The 16,708-nt window shown below is 37.6% G+C and overlaps 1 protein-coding gene across 2 annotated transcripts; it reads right to left on the bottom strand.

Annotated features, from left to right (window-relative positions):
* Positions 1–1,912: 1,912 nt before the first annotated feature.
* PEX2 (peroxisomal biogenesis factor 2) lies at positions 1,913–16,319 on the bottom strand. 2 transcript variants are annotated; one of them, XM_038393515.2, is made up of 3 exons: positions 16,176–16,314; positions 7,636–7,790; positions 1,913–3,265 (listed from the first exon to the last, which is right to left on the bottom strand). In XM_038393515.2, the coding sequence occupies exon 3, from the start codon at positions 3,246–3,248 to the stop codon at positions 2,352–2,354; it is 897 nt and encodes a 298-aa protein (XP_038249443.1). In that variant the 5' UTR covers positions 3,249–3,265; positions 7,636–7,790; positions 16,176–16,314; the 3' UTR covers positions 1,913–2,351. The 2 variants fall into 2 exon arrangements, with proteins under 2 accessions (XP_038249443.1, XP_038249442.1); XM_038393514.2 differs by lacking the exon at positions 7,636–7,790 and having other exon boundaries at positions 16,176–16,319.
* Between the last annotated feature and the right edge of the window lie 389 nt (positions 16,320–16,708).

Raw genomic sequence — 16,708 nt, 5'->3', positions numbered from 1 at the left:
GCACAAGTGGTTGGGTGGGTGAAGAGGCATGGGTGTCACAGAATCTCAGTCTCTCTAAGAAGTATGGGTAGGAAGAAAGCACCATGTACACAGTGTTCTGTAATTGTGAAATGTTTGTTTCTCTGTACTTTGGATAGTAATTGCTAAAGAGAATCTTTAGCAACCTGAATATGGGAATTTACAAGAACCCAGCAAACTAAAGGGAAGGTCAGCAGATGTTAGCGCTACTTAAACGTTTGAGATAAATGTTAAGTTACAATTTCAGATTACTGGTTTGATAGTGTTCCTTTAAAGGAAAACATCCTTTTGGCTTTGTGATGGGGTGTATCTACCTGCACTGGCCCCTGTGTATTGCAGGCTGAGGAAACCACGCCCCTCCATCTCTGCTGGGCATTCTCAGTCTGGAGAAAGGGTATAAAGGGAAGCAGCCGACCTGAGGACAGATGCATATTGTGATCTCCCTCCACAGACCTGCTGGAGCCTCAGTTCACAGAGGCCAGTCATGCCAAATCCCAGGAGGACACCAGCCAGTGTGACCTGGGAAGGGAGTCGCTGCGGTCTTAACCACTAGACTACCCCAGAGGACCTGTGGACTAGGAGACCAGGTAGGAAGTATCCCAGGGGAAATAGATACCAGTCTGGACATAGGACCGGGAGACTCGTCAGCAGGTTTTGGTACATTCAGAAATGCTGACATGCAAATAAGGAGTAGAAACTAGCTAAATGGTATATAGTAATAAAGGCTGATGACTTCTAATGAAACTCAGAAGAGTTCTGGTACAGGATACTTGTAACTGGTGTAAGTTCTAGGCATTGGTTCATTCCACAGCTGCACTGGTTACTCTGGCACTATAACTGTTCTAACTGTAGATGACCAACAGAACTCTACCCAAAGGTTTAGTTTTAAAAAGATGACTGAAAAAATTAATGTTAAAAATAAGGGATTCAGACTATGTTGTAATACAAAATATCAGCAGACCTTTTGTTTTAGTTATTATATACACCTTTTAGATGACAGTTTAATTAGTGATATTTTATCCATACAGTAAGTGAACAAACATAAAGGTAGGTTTCAGAGTAGCAGCCGTGTTAGTCTGTATTCACAAAAAGAAAAGGAGAACTTGTGGCACCTTAGAGACTAACAAATTTATTTGAGAATAAGCTTTCGTGAGCTACAGCTCAATTCATCGGAAAGGTAGTTACCTTTGGATAGATCACAAATTAGCTGAATTTTTCTTCCGATATCTTTAGGCAAGACATACATTTTAGGAATTTTCTGTTATCACCCAATACAGCAGCAGTTAAGATCCTATTTGAAAATATAGTATATATGAAATTTAAGTGTTAAAGAGAAGCTGCCAAATACTAAAGTTTTAGCTCCAAAATTTCGTCCCTTAAAAATATTAACCCAGTGGCAACTGTCTTCTGAACGGGGGGAGAGGGGGCGAATCTTGGCTCTTCATTGATGGTTTTGACTCCAATGCAGCAAAGATTTCACATAACTACAACGTAAAAAATAAAAATAAAATCTAGTATTGCTAAGGAAAAAAAACCCACACAAAACATGTTATTTATGAGACCTTCAGAGTTTGGTGCTCTGCTATTGCAGAGCTGCACTGATAATTGATGATATCCAGTGAAATGGTGGTACAACAATTGAAATAACGAACAAAGAGACCCATGTTCATCATTGTGGTATATGAATGCTATCCTAAATGTTCATAAAGGCAACAAAAATACCCTATGATTTATATAATAGATTAGGGTGGTATCCACTTAGTACCCTGAAAGGATAGATGCATTTGGCTGGGACAATCAGCAAACAGATTCACTGCAATGAATTTAAACTGACATAATGCTGGATTAATGGTGCACAGAGGCAAAAACTGTTTAAAAAAGGTACTTTTAAGCCTATTCTCAGTAGTGAGTGAACATGAATTGTTTTTTGCTGATATATCCTGCTGTGCAGCTCTCCATTTTCTTTAGGTGGTCTCACCACTTTATTATAGATGCTAATGAGTTACTTACCTCAAAAGTAGTTCACAGGGAATGTCTTCTATGGTGATTACATAAAGCAGTTGATGAAATATGTGGATAGCTACCAATATAATCACATGAGTCTTTGATTATAATTGGAATAATTGCTAAATTACAATTTTATATTAGTATATGGAAACTAATGTCAATACGGACTTTATTATATCACAGACATAAGACAGAGAAAGATCAAACTGCTGTAAACAAAGATGACAGTATGATCAATTTAATAGTGGTTCTGAATATTATACGGTTTACTCTAAAGTATGTGCTTCAAGTGCACCGCAAAAAACTCTAGAGTGTGTGAACTTCTGTCATTCAACCTTGTATTTCAATGGCTGAAGATTGTATACCTCTGTACCACACTTAGGACAGGTAAAATACATGTCAAATAAGCAGTTGCTTTTAATACAATAGTAGCAGAAAACATGTGAGCAGCCTATGGTATGAGGCATAGTTGGCCACTCCCCACATACAGAACATTCCTTGCAATGTGCTGCTAAAGTGTTTTCGCTACTGGAAAAAACTGCAATAGGCAAAGACCAAGACGAAATTTTGAGTTTGAGCTTTTGCATATTAATGAGCGGTAGAAGATAGATTAGAAATTCAGCAAAGCCATGCCATAAAAGTTCCCTGTTCATGTATTCAAATCCTATTTGACGAACATTCTGAGGCCTACAAAAGACAGATCTAATTCCTAAAATACGTTCGGTAAGTGTTGCAAATTTTCCCTTCTGAAGGAAAATCAGAAAGTTCAGTAGTCCACAAAGTTTTAAAAGTCCAGCAACAAAATTAATGAAATGCTTGATTCTGCAGAATGACTCTAGTTGGCGACTGCTGAACAAATCATAGCATCTTTCTTCCAACCACCTTCCGCCAACAGTGCAGATAAGATACCATAACTTCTGGTGTTTGCTCAATGGCTGATATTTCTGTGTTTGAGATAAGTCATTCTTGTACTGAATATTCAGAATAGTCTGTCCCACAGTTGCATTCTTAGAATAGATGGTGAATCTCCACAAGAAAAGCCATAAAAATGCTTTTACTTCTGGTTCAATGTGAGCCAACAGCCCTGGTTTAAATCCATGAAAACAGCTGGAAAACTGGGACCAAACTAGCTGCTCCAAGGCTTTGTTTAGTTCAAGAGCATCCAACTGACTTATTCTGAGCACAGGGTTCAATCTTTCTGAATTATTGCCACAGGAAGCCATGTCTTCACCACAGCTTTCTAGGAATGAATACAGATAAGCTTATAGTATAAATTTATAGTATAAATTTAACATTTTGCATTGTTTATACTTGTCTTTCTTTCAATACAGTTCATATAAAATTGTGAACAACAAAATTGAACATGCAACAAAGCCATCTCTTTAGGAAATATTAACAACATTACACACTGCAACCAGCACCATTCAAGAAGTGTCATATTAATAACATAACTTTTGTCTTAAAATTACTTAAACTGCACTATTATTCCACACAGTAACACAGCTATATCCTCTTTGAGCTATTCATGATACTAATCACACATTTAGTGCTTCTCTGTAAGATTTAATGCATTGCCTGATGCTAGCAGAGTGATCAAATACTAAAATGAAGCAACAGTAATTGTAAAACAGTACAGTGGTTTATGGAATTTAATGTGGCAAATAGGTATAGCAAGTAAACTCTTGGGAGAAAGTAGTGAAGACAAACCTTGCCATATCAACACATCATAAGTTGCTGATAAACTATATAATATAGAAGATATTAGGAGATCTGAGAAATATGCATAGAAGAAATATGAAATGTAAACAAGTTGGGGATGATAAAGCCTTTGAAACAAAGACAGTGATATGTTTAAAAAATGCTAAAAGGATCAAATAAATATTCAGCACTCACACATAAATTATCTTACAATATATCAGTGATGCCTGCATGTATTTTCTAATCTCTTTTGACAGGAGCAGGGTTTTGCTACCAGTTGTATAACAATTTTTCTGGCAAGATGATTAATGTATGCTGGTAATATCAACTAAGGTGTACTCTTTTCCTGCCTGAGTATTAGCATGAAAAATAAAGTCATCCTAAAAAAAAAAAAGCTTGGTGCATACGTGATCATATTAACAATTCTGTACAATGGGAAAACAGTAGTATACAGTGCAATGGCATCAAAGTAATCTTGCATAAAAGTCATGGCATAACATGTCTCAGATATGCAGGATTCTGCTCTGGGGTGCCTGATGTAGTGGTCCTTTACACTGAGATACAACAAATAAAAATGGGTTGCTAGGAGGCCTAGTGATCTAATAAGTGCACAGGTTGCTCCCACAGATTTGGGGCTTCTGGGTTCCTCGCAAAGTAGACCAATAGGACTTAATTGCACTGTGGGGTAGCATGTTCAGTTGATTTACAAAAGTGGGATAGGAACAGAACGAGTCTTTCCAGAGAGCAAAAGCCTGAAATGGAATTTACCAACTTCAGAAGGAGCTGCTTCCAGTCCTTATTTGTTAGAGAGAAAGTTGCCATAACAGAGGGTTTTTTTTTTTTTTTAGAGGTGAATGAATTCTCCTTGAGCTCAAACACACACATCCCGGGAGAAGGGGGTGAGGAAAAGGGGAAGGAGGAATGGGCGCAGGTACGGAGAAAAATACTGGCAAAACTGTAACAGCTCCAAAAGTTTTTAAAAAAAGTGATCTACATCTGCAATTCAAAGCCCAAATTACAAAAAAAACTTTAGAGCAGTATTCCTTTCTGTACCTATTAGGAGACTTAGTACTATCGCAAGAAACACACTGTTGAAACAAATCTTGCAGTAGATGTGATCAGTTTTTCCATGTGTGCTCGATTAAAATAAAGGAGATTGGGGGGGTGGGGTGGGAGACAAAACAAAAAACAAAAACAAAACAAACACATCAAGGCATGGAAAGCTTTTCTTATTGCCTATGGGTATATCTAATCCTCAAATTTGGGGTGTAATTCCTAGCTCAAGGAGACACACTTTGTATTAGCTCTGATGAAACTAGCACACTAAAAATAGAGCAGTTGTGGTGGCATGAGCAACAGGAGGGGCTAGTCAGCCTGAGTACGTACTTATCTGAGATGATGGGCACATATTCGAGGCGACTAGCCATTCCCGCTGCTTGCGCTGCCATGAAGTGTAGTCAGACTCTGTGGCAATAACTAAGAATTCTTCCGTTAAGTAATGAAAAAATTACATATATAGTACTTCTAGATAATGTATAGTACTTCTAGATAATGTAAGCCACAACAGACCACATCTATTAGCATGGGCTCTTATCCAGCAAACCACTTAAGCACATGCATAACTTCGACTTTAATGGGACTATTCACATGCTTAAAGTTATGCACACACTTAAGTGCTTTGTTGGATTGGGGCCATATATCACACTCATTACCATCCATCACTACGACTGTGTTGAAGAAGCCTGCACTTAACCAGGGTTATTTGGACATTTAGAATGTATATAAAAGGCAAGATTCTGAAGTTGCTGCCATTGATTTCAATGTTATCCATACGTGAACATCAAAGGATAGAATTTGAAATGCCTATTCCTATGTGAATGATAAATATGTATGAGAATCACAATGGTCTTGTGGCTAACTTTTGTTGAAATAAGCCTCCACTCTGCATATTTCCTGTTTTGCAGCAATGGTGGTTTCTTATTTTACTGTTTTTATCCACTTATTTTTAATGCTATTTTTAGTGCTAACATAAAAGGTCTCCTTTGATTACTTTCCCTTGCCCAACAACCAAGTTATTTCAATGCTTTGTTACACTTGTACTTCATATTGTTTTCACAGATACTGGCCCTACCATTGGAACAAATATGCAGCCTGGTGTCTGTAACAATAAATAAATAAAATACACAGCCCACAAGTATCATCTTTCAGCTTGTATTTTTTTCCCCACTGCAATTCTTCATTTCATATTCTTCTGTTTTATACAGATCTCACCAAGAATCTTGTTTTCCTCCATGCCGCCTAATTAACTTCCGTTTCTCCTTGTCCCTACTGCTTGTTATTCTCTTTTCATCATCATTTTAAACTGTGAAGGGACCAGAATTGTATGCCCTCCCAATAATAATAAATAAAGACAAACACCTATGTTTCATTTAAGTATATCACTAAGCTAGGAGTATGTGAAGGGAACGCTTAAGGCAAAAAAAAAAAAAAAAAAAAAAAAAAAAAAATCAAGAACAGTATAGTGCATTCTACTAAAATCAGTGTGATTAACTTGTTACATAAATATGTTTAAGACAAAATGATTTAAAACTAAATATTAAGGTCTCCTGCTGACATTTTATCACCACAGCCAATTGCTTTTGTTTCACAGAAAAAAAAACCCTGAAAAATCAGTTTTCCAATAATATAAAGTCTTTTCTTTCCTTAAATAAGCCCAAGCTTTGCTTTCTTTAGTTATATCTATCTATCTATCTATATTATATATATAAAAATGAATCTCTCTTGTACAGTGCATTCCAAATACAAATTGTATATCACAAAGAAAATAGGAATTTCTCCAAGTAGATTTTAATGCTGTTATTGAGTATTGTACAAATTATGAATGAATATATTTTATTTAGAAACATGTTATTGACAGAAATCTATCAATAGTAATGTGAGTATTGTCAAGGGCCTGTCAATATTAATGTAATTATGATTAAGGGGATAACATGGATTTTAGCTATACCACCAAGTAACATCTCCTGCATTGCTGCTATCAATATAAGCATTATTATTGACCTGTTCTGAGACACTCAGTACTAGATGTATTACCATTAGGCATATTTATCAATGCATTCTGCCTACAAAAATTCTATGTTTAAATTTACAGGCCTATAAACTTTGTCAGCAGAAACTCACGAATCCAAGTAATCTCTAGGGTGTCATTCCCTTCCCGGCTATTCCATTGTAATAAACTAATTTCCACTGTTCCAGTGTCACTACCATTTTGCTCCTACTTTTCTAGCATAATTAACAGGAATATTGCATTTACATATTATTTCTATGCATAAGCTTCAAGATTTTAAAATATTTAACAGTTTTTAAAAATGTTCAAATGAAAAATTTTTTGAAATGTGTTCTGTTCGCAACTATTGTAATTAAAAACCTCATTTGGAATGTGATCCTGCATGCTTTAAATTAGTAGGATCATTCCTGTTGACATATATGGGTTCAGGATTGAGCAGTTTAAAGTGATTTCTCTTCTGCAGCAAATAGAGTTATAGTCTTCATATCATAAAAAAAATTATAGGAGACAAAACAATGGCATCCTGATGGAATTTAGGAGAATACTAGTTCCAGAAAAAAATTGCAAATACTGACACTAGAAAACTAGTTCATAAATCTTTCACTACTCTATACTCATTAGCACAACGCTTCATTAGTATACACTGGTATATAGGAGTTCAAGATAAGAAAATATAAAAAGGAGCCAATGTCCAAACATTTACATTTCAATATCTTAATCATTAAATCGCAAAGGAATGCAGTCCACACCATGGTCTATCAACTAGAAATATCAGCAGCAGATAGTACCCAATAAAACCAGAAGTGAATCACACGCCTTGCATGGAAGAAGGACCTCAAACTCACTTCAACACTATCCATCCTGAGATTGGTGTTGGCGGGGAGGGTTGGCAGGGCTGGCAGACTCACTACCGGGCTCCACGCAGCTTCCAGGAAGCAGCCGGCATGTCCCTGCTGCTCCAAGGCCCACAGCATTTGTGCAGGCAGTGGGCCAGATTCTGCTATAAATCCAAAATATGTTCACTGTTCATCTTCTGGTCTAGTCAATGAAGCACACTGCTTTTAAAAGTACAAAAAGAAAAGGAGTACTTGTGGCACCTTAGAGACTAACAAATTTATTAGAGCATAAGCTTTCGTGAGCTACAGCTCACTTCATCGGATGCATTAAAGCTTATGCTCTAATAAATTTGTTAGTCTCTAAGGTGCCACAAGTACTCCTTTTCTTTTTGCGAATACAGACTAACACGGCTGCTACTCTGAAACCTTTAAAAGTACAGTACTTTCTTTTAACATAAGTAATGCATGTCTGTCCATTTCATTTTTTTTTTGTTATTGAATGTATCATATTTATTAGGATAGGATATCAAAACTGCATGTGTGACTAATTTGTGCCTGGCATTACTAGTCAGACTTAACTGGCTACTTGTTGATGTACAGAATTTGCTCATCTCACTCAATGCACACACAATTGTGCTTTAAAAAAAAAAAAAGTTTAGTCTGTTGTAGTCATTGCAAAGAAATCCTGAAATGGTCTCTGATTGAACAGCCATAATATGATATACTTATTTTGACCCAAAACTATCTACTGGTGATCTTTTGTTTCATGTTAATTCATTTGAAGTAGAAGCTTAAATTATCAATTTTTTTCTCTTAAGAGGCAGAAAGAAGGTAGAATTTAATAAAAGGTAAGATCTATTTCCTCCCCTATTTTGAATATATTTTGTTGCAATACAGCATGGGTGAAAATGAGGTCCAGGCCTTGTATTTTTTCCTTGGTAAACTCATTTTAAAAAAGTACTTACTTTGTTCACGTTTCCTTAGGTTTCTTGGCATTGATGGAGTACAGTACATAACCTTCTTGAACTTCTTCTTCCCCCCAGAATTCTCTTTCAAGATGCCAGTGGCAAAAAACAGTAGCATTTAGTAATTTTCTGAACCCCTATTTTAATCTTATAGACACACTTGACCTTCCCGTCTTTAAAAGGCCATCTCTTGACTTGCCACTGCCATAGTTAGTGTTACCATACAGAAGGAGGTCCAGGGATTAAAAATGGTAGTATCAACATCAGAATGCAGGAAAGTGCATCTCCCATCCTATGCTAAGAAGTCTCTGGAGGAGGCAGAATGGTGTATAGTATAAGTTTTAATCTAGTTAAATCTATGGACCCATCCATAGGTCCACATTTGGTTCATATAAATCTTGAATTGCAATAAATGTCATTGACCCAGTTCTCTGCACGTGACTCACTGACTCCTTTATGAAATAAAGTTACATCTGAAAAGATTACATCCAAAGAACATTCACAGTCTCAAGAACATTCTGATTGAAGGTGAAAGCTTCCTCTTTAAACACCTTGTTGTTTTTAAGCTGCATTATCAAACTGATTGTTAACCTTATAATACTTAGCTTTTGTTCACATTAAATTCTGCCTCTTCCCTTGTCAAATAGTTTTTTCTAAATGCACCAGAAGAGAGTTTTTTTACTTTTAGGGTGTGACCATACAGAATTTAGAGAGTCTATTAAACAGTCAATTCTGAATTAGAATTATCTGTACATGAAAGTGAAAATATCTGTATCTAACCCTAAATTTTAAGCTCTTTGTTTTTGTGGGTTAATCATACTTTTAATATTATGCAATTTTTCTAGTTTATATCTAAAAAGTGTCACCTGAAAAATAACTCTTTTAAGGAATGAATATGATAATTATATGATAAATTAATTTGATACTTTTTTTTTTTTTTTAGTTTTGGAACTCCAAAATCATGTAGGGCAGACCCATTTCTAATGCTCAATAATCCACCACTGTGAAACCGTTCTGTGACATCCCATCTACCAGAAACCCCATTAATCCTTGCACAGTTTTAAAATGCATCCCAAGGTCTAGTACTTGAGAAGTGAAACATAACCTCTATGATCTTTAGTTTGAGCAATCTGGACATGCTTTGCCATATCAAAGAATATAAAGCTTCTCAAAGTGATCTTTATTAATTACATTGTGTTGTTCAGCTGTCTGATGCCATTTTACCATCATTTATGTAGGTGTTTGCAACCCCTCGAAAGAATAAAGGCAGCTAGTCTAAGTCCTGATTCATTCAGATGCTTAAACATATGCTTTACTTTAAGCAGGTGTGTAGTCACACCAACTTTAATTTTCCTGGGTAGTCACGGTCTCCACCTTATATTGGAGAATACATATTTTTCATTTGTAGTTGCTGCTCTTACACATGATCATGTAGAATTTTTTTTTTGGGGTCTTTTAAATGCCTATTTGTTTCCAATCCCGAATAACTGGTGGACTTTATGTAGAATAAGGATTTCAATGAACAAACTTCATGCCAGAATCAGGAACTTAGGAGCTCATGCAACTCTCATGAATCTGTGAAGAGACTCATATTGACTTTAATGCAAGTTAGACTGGAAAATTTAAACAAAGTAAGGACTGAGACACAAAATACATATTAAACTGATAATAGATATAGAATAGGGCTGTCGATTAAGTGCAGTTAACTCACACCATTATTTTTTTTGAGTTAATCACAGTTTTAATTGTATTGTTAAACAATAGAATACCAATTGAAATTTATTAGAATATTTTTGGATGTTTTCTATCTTTTATAATATATGATTTCAATTACAACACAGAATACAAAGTGTACAGTACACACTTTGTATTATTATAACAGATATTTGCACGTAAAAATTAACAGAATAGTATCTCTCAATTCACCTCATAAAACTACTGTAATGAAATCTCTATCGTAAAAGTGCAACTTACAAATGTAGATTTGTTACATAACTGCACTCAAAAAAAAAAGTAAAATTTTAGAGCCAAGTCCACTCAGTCCTACTTCTTTTTTAGCCAATTGCTTAAGAAAAATAAGTTTGTTTATATTTACGGGAGGTATGCTGCCTGCTTCTTATTTACAATGACCTGAAAGTGAGAACAGGTATTTGCATGGCACTTTTGTAGCCAGCATTGCAAGGTATTTACATGCCAGATATACTAAACATTTGCATGCCCCTTCTTGCTTTGGCCACTATTTCAGAGGACATGGTTCCATGCTGATGACACTCGTTATAAAAAACACATTAAATAATTTGTGACTGAACTCCTTGTGGGATAATTGTATGTCTCCATCTCTGTTTTACCTGCATTCTGCCATATATTTCATGTTATAGAAGTCTTGGATGATGACCCAGCACACGTTCATTTTAAGATCATTTTCCTTGCAGATTTCACAGAATGCAAAGAAGGTACCAATGTGAGATTTCTAAAGACAGCTATAGTACTCAACCCAAGGTTTAAGAATCTGAAGTGCCTTCCAAATTCTGAGAGAGACAAGGGGGAGATCATGCTTTCAGAAGTCTTAAAAAAGCATACTCGATGCGTCAGCTACAGAATCCGAACCACCGAAAAGAAAAATCAACTTTGTGCTGGTGGCATCTGACTCAGATGATGAAAATGAACATGTGGCAGGCCGCACTACTTTGGATCATTATCAAGCAGAACTCGTCATGAGCATGGACACATGTCCTCTGGAAAGGTGGTTGAAGCATGAAGGGACATATGAATCTTTAGTGCATCTGACACGTAAATGTCTTGCGACACTGGCTCCAACAGTACCATGCAAACACCTGTTCTCACCTTCAGGTGACACTGTAAACAAGAAGTGAGCAGCATTATCTCCTGAAAATGTAAACAAACTTGTTTGTCTTAGCGATTGGCTGAAAAAGAAGTAGGACTAAATGGACTTGTAGGCTCTAAAGTTTTACACTGTTTCATTTTTGAATGCAGTTATTTTTTGTACACAATTCTACATTTGTAATTCAACTTTCATTATAGAGATTGCACTACAGTTCTTGTATTAAGTGAATTGAAAAATACTGTTTCTTGGTTTTTTACAGTGTAAATATTTGTAATCAAAAATAAATCTAAAGCGAGCACAGTATACTTTGTATTCTGTGTTGTAATTGACATCAATATATTTGAATATGTAGAAAACATCCAAAAACATTTAAATAAATGTTATTCCATTGTTTAACAGCACAATTAATTGTGATTAATTTTTTTAAATTGCTTGACAGCCCTAATATAGAACCTTCACACCTTTTAAACTTATTAGTATTCCTCTCCTCTTTGATTAGTCAAAAAGTTCTCCATTAATATTTGTTCCATTTACCTTATAGCTGTTCAATAGTCACATGGACAATAAATCATCATCTATTGGAATCATAAGCTAAACAAGCAATATAATGGCTGCTTCAGCAGATATCTAAATTGTACACACAAATATATTAGCAAGAGCCAAACAGTGTGCACTGAGTGACATAAGCAGAATTGTTTCTAGCCAGTGCTGTTAACATTTCTACACTAGCTTGAGGCAACAGGATTGTGTGGGTAAGAGAGTCTCAGTGTGCAGGATCAGAAACTATTCTAGCGGCCTCTAAAATGTTCCTCTTAACTGTAAAGACCTTCCTTCCAAGTATCTTACCAATGCTTTTGGCACTACATCATTTTACACGAGTAGTTCCAATTTAGTTTCATTTTAGTAATATTCAATTGATCGTTTTTACTGTTTCTTTTGTGGGGCACATAGAATGGCAGAAATGTCAGAATTCTGCCTAAATTGGTAGGCACAATGGAGGACATAAATAAGATGTTTGCAAAATACACACAATTGTTTATACAGGCAGTCCTCTACTTTGACGTTCGACTTATGATGAATGGCATGCACGTTTCTAAATTGACCCACTGATTTTACTTACGACAATTGGTTTAGACTTTGACGCTTGGTCCCATAATGGAATGTATTGCGGTTCCGAGTTACGACGTTTCGACTTCGACGCAATGTTCAGGAACCAACTGTGTCGTAAGTCTGAGGACTGCCTATATAGCTAAGAAAATACTTTAAGGGAGGTGCCATGGGCTTAGTAGAGGAAGAACATTCCTGTACACCTAGCCCTAACTCATTTTCTTATAAAAATTCCACTTGGATTAAGATAGAATATTGTGCACTGGACCATACACTTTAAATAGGTTGGTTCAAACTGATGTACGTGAAAGGAAATGTCACTACATTTAAGTGGTCAGAAAACAAGGCTATTGTGGAGAAACTAAATGAATTCTTTGCTTTGGTGTTCATGGTTAAGGATGTGAGGGAGATTCCCAAACTTGAACCATTCTTTTTAGGTAACAAATCTGAGGAACTGTCCCAGATTATGGTGTCAATAGAGGAGGTTTTGGAATAAAGTGATATATTTAACAGTAATAAATCACCAGGAGGTCAAATATGAAACTGAAGAACAATTAACTGTGGTACATAACTTATTGCTTAAAATCAGCTTCTATACTAGATAACTGAAGGATAGCTGTGTAACACCCTTTTTTTTTTTTTTTTTTTTTTAAAGGCTGCAGAGGCTATCCTGGCAAGTATAGAGCAGAAAACCTAACTTGAATACCAGGAAAATTGATTGAAACTATAGAAAAGAGTTATTAGAAACACAGATGAACACAATATGTTGGGGAAGACTTAACACTGTTTTTGTAAAGGGAGATTGGTGAAGCATAATCTATTGGAATTCTTTAAGGGCGTCAATAAGCACGTGAACAAGGACGATCCAATAGAAATACAGTGTTTGGACTTTCAGAAAGCCTTTATCAAGGTCCTTCTCCAAAGGCTCTTAAGTAAAGTTAGCAGTCATGGGATATAAGTGGGAAGGTCCTCATGAATCAGTAACTGGTTAAAAGGTAGGAAACAAAGGGTAGGAATAAATGTTTTCACAGCAGAGAGAAGTAAACAGCAGGGCCCCCCCAAAGGATCTGTTCAAGAGCCAGTGCTGTTCAACATATTCATGAATGATGTGGAAAAAGGGATAAACAGTGAGGTGGCAAAGATTGCAGACAATACAAAATTACACAAAGCTAAGTCCAAAGCTGATTGTGAAGAGTAACAAAGGGATCTCACAAAATCGGGTTACTGTGCAACAAAATGGCAGATGAAATTCAGTGATGATAAAGGCTTATTGAAAAACAATCCCAACCACATATACAAAGTGATGGGGTCTAAATTAGCTGTTATGGCTCAAGAATGTGATCTTAGAGTTATTGTGGATAGCTCTCTGAAAACATCCACTCAATATGCAGTGGTGGTCAAAAAAACCTAAATGTTAGGAACCATTATGAAAGGGATAGATAAGAAGACAGAAAAATCATAATGCCACTATTTAAATCCATGGTTCACCCACATCTTGAATATTGCATGCAGTTTGGGTCACCCCCTCTCAAAAAAACAAAACAAAAACAAAAAAAACCTGGAAAAAGTATAGAGAAGGATAACAAAAATGATTAGGAGTATGGAACAGCTTCAGTAGGAGAAGAGAGTACAAGACTGTGGTTAGTTCACTTGGACAAGAGACAACTAAGTGGGGATATGATAGAGGTCTATAAAATCATGAATGGTGCAGAAAAAGTGAATATGGAAGGGTTATTTACTCCTTCACGTAACACAAGAACCAAGGGTCACCCAATCACATTAACAGGCAGCAGGTTTAAAACAAACAAAAGAAAGTACTTCTTCACACAATGCACAGTCAATCTGTGAAACTCATTGCCATGGGATGTTGTGAAGGCCAAAACCATAACAAGGCTCAAAAAATAATTAGACAAGTTCACAGAGGGTATAGGTCCATCAAAGGCTGTTCGTGAAGATGATCAGGGACACAACCCCATTCTCTGGGTGTCCCTCAACCTCTGACTGCCAGTAGCTGGATGAAAGGGGATGATCCTTCAATAAATTTCCCTTTTCTTTTCATTCCCTCTGAAACATCAGCACCAACCACTGTCAGAAGACAGCATACTGTGCTACATGGGCAATTGGTCTGATCCAATATGGCTATTCTCATGTTCTTATTCTTTCCGAAGAAATAAGAGAAATTTAATTTTTTTTGTTCCAAGATGATGCCTTTAAGGTGCATATTAATAACTGTATCCGTATTGCAATATCCACTACTATTGCCTATTTCCATAAGGAGTGCTGGTGGTGGAGTTAAGTCAGAGGTGTCGAACACTTGGTCTGCATATTGGATCTAGTGCTCCTGAAGGATCTGTGTGGCCTGTATGATCTATTCAGAATCTACTGAAACATAATTAAAAAAAAAATTCTAGACATCATGGTTATAAAGTTAACCCTCTCACTGCAAAGTGAGTGACTAATGTGATAATTTCATGAGTCTGTGGACAGCCTGAAACAATAGATTTAATGTATGAATTCCTTCATCCCAATTAATCTAACTGGAATATTAATTCCAGAGACCAATACTGACACTTAAATATAAATATTTAACAATTTTATTGAAGATCACTTAATCAGATGAGCTGAAGAGGATGAATACTCAAATGAAAGGAAATTGGGAGCTACTGCACAGGAAGGAAAACAGAAGGTAGGAAGAGGGATATAAATAGAGAAAATAGGATGGGGAAAGAATCTGTAGAAATCGGTGAGAATGTGTAGAAATTGACTCTATAAAGGGTAGAAATAATGGTGGTCCTAAATGTGAACATTTACCTACTTTGAGATGTGAGTTAATAACTAAAAGTTTAGTTTATTACAATCAGGCCATTTTCCCTGGACAAACAGTGCCCCTCAACTTTTGTGCAAGTTTACCACTGATATAAAGGGCAGAAGTGGATGGAAAGAGCAATAGGATGGTGATTGCTACGGATTGAAGAGAATGTACAGTCCTAATTTTTTTAATCCTAGACTATAAATTTAAAACAGAATTCAGCGGTCTCCAAAAAAAAGTTTAACACTAGTAGGCTAAAGGATAAAACCATATTCACTGTGTAACACTCATACCCTACTCAACTGGTCATTAGGAGCCCAAGTGCTGTCCTACAGGACCTGGCTTGCAGGGTTCCTAGAGCTGCCACTTTGGACATGGCACATTCCTGGCTGGGCCCCGTAGTCTCTCCATAGGCCTCCATCAAAGAGAAGTGGGCAGGAGACCAAGGGCCGCACGGGAGAGCCAGAGTAAGCTTTCCTGTCACCACGAGATTGTGACCTTTGCTGCCAGCCAGTCCCCAACTGGCATAGTTGGAAGCCTATAAAAACTGATGCCAGGCCCAAGTCTTTGACTACGCCAGGGGCAGGGGCAGTTCTGGGGCCATTAGTGGTGAACTTTTAGGGAAGAAGGGTTTCCTTCCTAGGTCCGAGAAAGAGGAACTTAAAATTCACTAGAATAAACAGCCCCCCCCCCCCGCCCGCAAGACACTCCCGCTCTGGTCGCCCCTTGTCCCGCAGCTGCTTCCCCTCCCCCACTGCCCCGCCGCGTCCTCATTCTCCCCCCAACTCCTCAAACGGCTGCCCCCGGTGTGCCCCAGACTGACCTCCGCTGCCGTCCTGGCGGCTGCTGCTGCCTGGCGCTGGGGAGAGGAGAACCTGAGCGTCCCTCTCGCCGCCTGCTGCTCCCACTCACCCCGCCGTGTGGCGCCAGGGCTGGGGCACGGGGGGGCCCCCCGCGCGACCAGGCCAAGCTCAGCTATTCACAGCAAGCTGCAACCCGGACCATAGAGCCCGCGTCCACTGCCTAGAACGGCCGTCACCCAACGCAACAGATACCATAGATGTAGCGTCAGCCGCCTAGAGTGCCACCAACTAAACAGGAAATGCCGTCGAGTTAGAGCAAAGCTGCTCTTCTCCTAACGTAAGGGACCCGGGATAGTAGACCCAGGCTCGCGCTTCCAGGCTTCGCAACGCTCGTGGCTAGACAACTGACAAGCCATTCAACCAATCAGAGGAAGGAGAGCGGTTGGCCAATGGGGGTGAGCCCGAGAGTCGGCGACTCGAGGAGGCGGTGTGTGCAAGGAGGGGAGCACGGTAAATTCTGGGGAGTGCAAGGGCAAGGGAGGGGAAGGGAAGA

This window comes from Dermochelys coriacea, chromosome 2, assembly GCF_009764565.3.
Source record: "Dermochelys coriacea isolate rDerCor1 chromosome 2, rDerCor1.pri.v4, whole genome shotgun sequence".
Classification (NCBI taxonomy): Eukaryota; Metazoa; Chordata; order Testudines; family Dermochelyidae; genus Dermochelys; species Dermochelys coriacea.
Note: the sequence above shows the minus strand (reverse complement) of the source record. Positions and strands in the feature narration are given on the sequence as shown.